At 32.9% G+C, this 5,842-nt stretch overlaps 1 protein-coding gene across 1 annotated transcript; it reads right to left on the bottom strand.

The window, feature by feature from the left end:
• Positions 1-318: 318 nt before the first annotated feature.
• On the bottom strand, positions 319-2,401 carry LOC106292854 (bidirectional sugar transporter SWEET2). Its single transcript, XM_013728521.1, has 6 exons — positions 2,188-2,401; positions 1,781-1,817; positions 1,435-1,651; positions 1,190-1,348; positions 1,000-1,119; positions 319-901 (listed from the first exon to the last, which is right to left on the bottom strand). The coding sequence occupies exons 1-6, from the start codon at positions 2,246-2,248 to the stop codon at positions 785-787; spliced, it is 711 nt and encodes a 236-aa protein (XP_013583975.1). The 5' UTR covers positions 2,249-2,401; the 3' UTR covers positions 319-784.
• Between the last annotated feature and the right edge of the window lie 3,441 nt (positions 2,402-5,842).

Below are 5,842 nucleotides of genomic sequence, written 5' to 3'. Positions count from 1 at the left end.
ATGCATCCAAATGTCCCCAAGAACTCCATGTGGCACTCCAGTACCTAATAGAAACTCATGTATGCAAAATGCAACCTAAACATGTCTAAATCCTAATCTCTATGATGAAAATGTTTATGAATGAATGGATAAAACAATGCAAATATGCAAGATATTAGATACAAATCTTATTCCTTTGTGTGTGTATAGGCCAAAGCAAAACAAAATCTTAGGACATTTGCATTGGTGAATCTCTCGTTAAAATCTCTTATCAATTATAGTAATATTTAGTTATGGTGTTTCTCTTAAAAGCAGAGAGACTCATGCCAGAATCTATCATTTGAGAAATTCACCAATTCGGATAGCCTTATGGACAAACAATTTTGGTACAAGAATATGCAAAGTTTATTCTATATTTTTGACAAAAAAGATGTAAAATCGTATGAACAAACAAATAGAATAATCTTCTAAGACAAACAACATATGGACAAATGTTCTTCAGATAAATTATTAGACCATGCACCAGAGATTTCCATCACACAAAAAAAACGAAGTCCTTTCATGTGGTCTCAGATAATCTTCAGCAAATGAGCCATCAAAACTGAGAAAAAATCTCCATCTTTCGATCATGACAGAAGCCGAGAGGATAAACATCTTCACGCCATGAGATAACAAAAGCCGGTAGATATAGACACAAGGTGCTAACACAATGTATAGACAATAATAAAACAACAACAAAGAATCTTGTATGTATCCACATTCTTGTTTTCTTTCCCCACCCTAGATTTGCTTCTTTGCGTGAATCTCACACGTAAGAAACAATCAAAGGCTCTTTTGTTTCTTCTTCTATAGAACTCCTGTGGTAGTAACAGTACAAAGACAACTGCACAATACCAAGAACCGTTCCTATTCCATTTGGTGTCTGAGTTTTCAAAAAGAAAAAAACAATAAAGATTTGTTAATACTACTCAGAGAGACAACACAAGTTTGCAACCTCACTTACTGAAGAGCACAACTTACATAAACAAAGGCGTCGCTGTTGAATAACCCGTAAAGGAGGAAGGAACCACTCAACAAAAACGTTGATAGAGAGAGATAAAACGGCATAAACTCAACGCTCTTAGTTCGAATCACTAAGTTCTGCAAGAGACCAAGCAAGTCAGAAAGCTGAACACGTGAAAATACTTGGTTGACGTTTGTGTGAACTTACAATGACAAACAAAGGCGAGGCAAACATGGAGACAAGAGAAGCGCAGCTCAAGAACCCAACAAAGTACCAACGTGTGAGCTTGTCAGGTATCTGTAAACTTCCAGCTACAATCAATCCAACCACAGCAAACACCACAAGAAGCAGAACAAGCATCCTCATCTGCCATGATCAAGATCTTTGATTAGAACGATATAGAAAGCGAGTTTAACTAGTAGAATTTTCGTGTGAAGAGTTAATCAAGAAACCTTATTCTTCTTGTCTGTATGCATGATGAAGAGGATAATGTAACAAAGCTGAAAAGTGGCTCCAAGGGAATTTACAGTCACAAGCATGAGGTTTCTTTGGGATATGAAAGGTGAGCCGTACCAAAGGCAGATCAAGCAGTTCAAGAGAGAGTAAATGTATGGTAAACCAGAGAATTGCTCGGTTGATTTGTTCCTCAATATTCTCCTAAACGTTGGCCTGAGAATTAAAAACACACGCACAATGGAGAAAGAAATCAGTTAAGTCCATAGATAAGAAGAAAACAATGTTTTACTACAAGGAAGGAACAAGATAAGTAAATGAAGAAGAAGAAGAAGAAGAACTCACATTGGTGAAATGAATAGTCCAAATGCAAATATGTTGCCTGAAACAGAACAAAGATGCAACAGTAATAAGTGATGTAACAGATGCAAAACAGTAATAACTATATCAAAGCATCAATAAGCATATTTATTTTTTCTTTTAGGAAAATGATCAGAAACAACATTTGAATCTTTTCAGTGCCAAAGAAGAAAAAGCACAGACAAAAAAATGGTTAAACATATCTCTTGATTTGGGGATTTGGGGATATACCATAGCAATAAAGCCAGATCCAGTATAAATATTGATTAAACTATAAAAAAAAGTTTCTGTCCCTAAAAGTAGCTAAAAACTTTCTTCACCAAAAAAAGGTAGCTTAAAACTTCCAAAACAACACACAGTGGACATAATTAAAATCAGGTTAAAGTATTTACCTGCGATTCCGGCAACATCTTTCCACATGGAGAAAGAACCATGGAAAGCAAAAACATCCATAAGAAGCTTCTCTGTCAAAGTCCCCTTGCTTTTCTTTCAGAAGATCAAAGATTTAGCTTTTTCTTCTTTGCTCTGTTCTGCTCTTATGGAGGCAGAAGTAATAAATAAGATTAGTAGAGGGCAGAGGAGTTTCTTTAAAAGAGCAAGGACCAAAAGATTGAATGCGTACGACTATATATATGCGGCCCAGATTTAGCTGTGTACTTTTCTACCATCTTGCAATACATTAAAACAAAACTAAAAACTGACGTGAAGTTGCATAGTTGTTAAACAAAGTACAAACATTATAAACATGTTCATATAATCTGTCAAATATTTCTACTGTAAAAATTGATATTTGGCTATTAACACCTGCTTGATCTCATTGATTACTTATGCTTCAAATATAATTTGTCCCTATTAGAAATAGAATGTTAAAAACGACGGGCTAAGGGTTTCAAATCCCCAAACTATCTACAAAATTACATCATGTTACTTACTCATTTTTTTAACACAACTTATTTTTAATTACTTCTCAACTTGATTGATTACAATAGTTAGAGAAAATTATCTACTCTCGAAAACATAAATTACGACATTGTAAAATAAACGGGATGATTTTTCAAGAGAAGATGACAGCAGGTTAACAACATTTATGTATATGTTTATTTTGAGATTAAATTTATATAAATCTGGTTTCAGTCATTTAAAATAAAATAACTGATTTTGTGTGATTGCTAGGTAACTCGTTCGTACTGATTTTACTTTGTCATATTTTCTTTGGATACTTCAATTTCACGAATATTTAGAAATCGCTAGATTGCAACACGTGAAAACGATGTCCAAAGAGCGCTTAAAGTAAACGTCTTATCGATTGAACTTGAGCTAAAAAATTTGCTCTCCGTCGACGCTGAACCACACTTGTTTATCTATGATCATTGCTGTCCAATCAAAATTTTCCATGCTTGGATTGTGTTTTGAGAGTTTTTTGTGTGGCTTACATTCCACAATCACATTCTCCTACACGTTAATAATTCTTAAATAATAAAATAGTAACATTTGCTGGCTCGTGTGTTGATGTGATCTACTAGTGATCCAATGCATGTGAGCAGAGCCTCTGAATCACTTGATAAAGTTCCGAGAATGACAACTCCAAGGGGATGCGCTTTTGTTTTTAACATTTTCATGCAAAAATACAAATTTGCAATAAAGTTAGAAAGTTTGTTAACATTTGTTTTTAACGTTCAGTATTTTATATTATTTGATTAACATACAAAAATATAAAAGATCTATTTTTGTGAAACGTAATGAACAATTTATAACCAGGTTCAAATGATAAAAAATTATATATATATATATATATATCTAGTATTCCGAGGCAACTTAAGACACGAGTGACAAGTTTTAGAACGCGCTTTATGATTGAGCATGCAGTGAATAACCTGAGAGAACCACATGTTTTTATCGTTTAAAACTAGGTGCAAGAACATGTAGTTCAATAGCTTCGCTTTTATCTTTACTACTCATTTTGTCTATGGTTTGAAAGTTTGTGCTTGAACATCTTGACCACGTCTGTTAACATACTTTCGTGACGAAGGTTGATGAATATGAAAATAGGACATTGAGTTTTTTTTGGGTAAAATAGGACACTGAGTTTATGAATATTAGATCACATGCAGGAATATGACTGAAAGCTTGTACTCAAACGCCATTCATACGTATGCTTATTTATTAAATAGGAGTAGCATTTTAATGCTCTTCTCGACCTTATCTCTTATAGCATTTTTTTGGTTATACAAGAATTTGATTCTTGACTTTAATAATCACACAGCCATGGCCCCATGGACATAAAAGTGTATAACTACGACAAAATCAATTGCATTTATGAACTTTTGACCTGACAAAAACTATACTTCAAACACGCTATCGAATATATATTTTCTAAAACTAAATATTCATATTTGAACTTAATTATTCATATTCGGTGTTTAAATTTTTTTGAAAAATATCATATTCATACGCAGCGTTCATCGAACTATATATCTTTTGATTTTTCAGACGTTTTTAGAACATCACCAATGTAAACCTCTATATTTTCTTCTAAAATAGATATCTCTGTAATAAATATGAAATTGCTCTAGTGTATAATTTTATAATAGAATTTCTCTAGTTTAGAAAAAAATATAGAAAAAGTTACTTTTTGCCTCTATATTTTTTTTTTGTCATCGTCGTATACAGACTCATTGACTCTTTAAACCAATTTGGTAACTCCGCATCTATGTGAACGATGAAAGACGGTTGTTGTCGAACACTGCGTGCTAGCTATCCGCCCTTAAATTCTTTATTCGAGGTACATGAATGATCTCTGAGTTGTGGAAGCTTTCCTTCAGAATTTTGATATCCTCCAGGTAACTTTCAAATGCTGGCCATTCTTTTGGTTCTGAAACCATCTTCACCAATTGAGAATAATTCGTCGCAAACGTGACCCGAAATTGCCGCAAATTCCTCATATATTCCATTGCCCATATTAACGCCCCCATCTCCGAGTGAAGAGGTGAAATACTCCCTCTAACATTTTTTGCCCCCATTACTCCTTCAAATCCTTCCAAAGTGTTATACCAACCTTGACCTGAAAAAAATATTTTCTTTCCACAAACCATCTGTAAAGCACCAATGCCCCCGAAATTAATGGTAAGTTCTAGATCCCGACCTGGTATGCTGCCCTCTGTATCTGCGGCACCTGTGCCTCTTCTCAGAATGTCGACTTTGTTTCCGCTAAGTTGAGCGTTTTTCTGGGATCCATGTCCAAATTACTAAAACCTTTGTTGTTCTTTCTTTTTCAAATACACCATAATATCCACGGAAATTGATGATCATGCATTATCGGATGAACTTTCCCGAAGAGATAATCTATATTTGTAAAAAGAGAATTAATAGGAAAAAAAGCAGAGTTTGATAGAATCTTGAAAAATAGCATTTTGCTTCTATATTTAAACGTGAAAATAACATATCTCAATATTTTCTCCTATAAATAGAACAAAATTTATTATACAAGCATACATTAGAGCAATTTTATTTCTATAATGAAATTTTTTACTTTTAAGAAAAAATATAGAGATAAAAATAGAGCTGGGTTGGAGATGGTCTTACTGATATTAGGCATAATATAATAAAATAAAATATTAAAAAAACAATCGTTTAGAAAACGCCCACTTGTGAATAAATTCATTTTGCATGTATATTTGAACGTTGCAGACTTGCTGTTTTTCTTTCGGATAAAACCGTACGTGTAAAGTCGGATTTTAATCCTTATCCAATAAATCATCAGATTATTGTCTTTTCTTAGGGGTCTTAACTAATAACTAGATCATGATGATCTGCGCGCCAGCACGGATATGAATTTTCAGTTTTTAATTATTTATTTTATTAAATGATGTATTTGTAATATCCGTTCATATTATAATCATTAAGTAAATATTTTTTTTTGCATCTTAAACTATCTATTTTTTTACGAATGTATGATATCATATAAAAAAAATGAGTATAAAGTTAATTAGATAATTTTAAAAACAGAAATTTTTCTTTCGTGTACGATATCATATAAATAATGATCCG

This window comes from Brassica oleracea, chromosome C5 (genome assembly GCF_000695525.1).
Source record: "Brassica oleracea var. oleracea cultivar TO1000 chromosome C5, BOL, whole genome shotgun sequence".
Taxonomy (NCBI): Eukaryota; Viridiplantae; Streptophyta; class Magnoliopsida; order Brassicales; family Brassicaceae; genus Brassica; species Brassica oleracea.
This window is presented reverse-complemented; position numbering and strand designations above follow the sequence as displayed.

What these genes read in the sequence shown, in the direction of transcription:
- LOC106292854 (XM_013728521.1), bottom strand. Translation starts at nt 2,248, where the DNA reads ATGGATGTTTTTGCTTTCCATGGTTCTTTCTCCATGTGGAAAGATGTT. An exon ending in AGATGTTGCCGGAATCGCAG is followed by an intron (nt 1,818 to 2,187) that starts GTAAATACTTTA and finishes GTTCTGTTTCAG; the next exon opens with GCAACATATTTGCATTTGGA. An exon ending in ACAGCGACGCCTTTGTTTAT is followed by an intron (nt 902 to 999) that starts GTAAGTTGTGCT and finishes TTGAAAACTCAG; the next exon opens with ACACCAAATGGAATAGGAAC.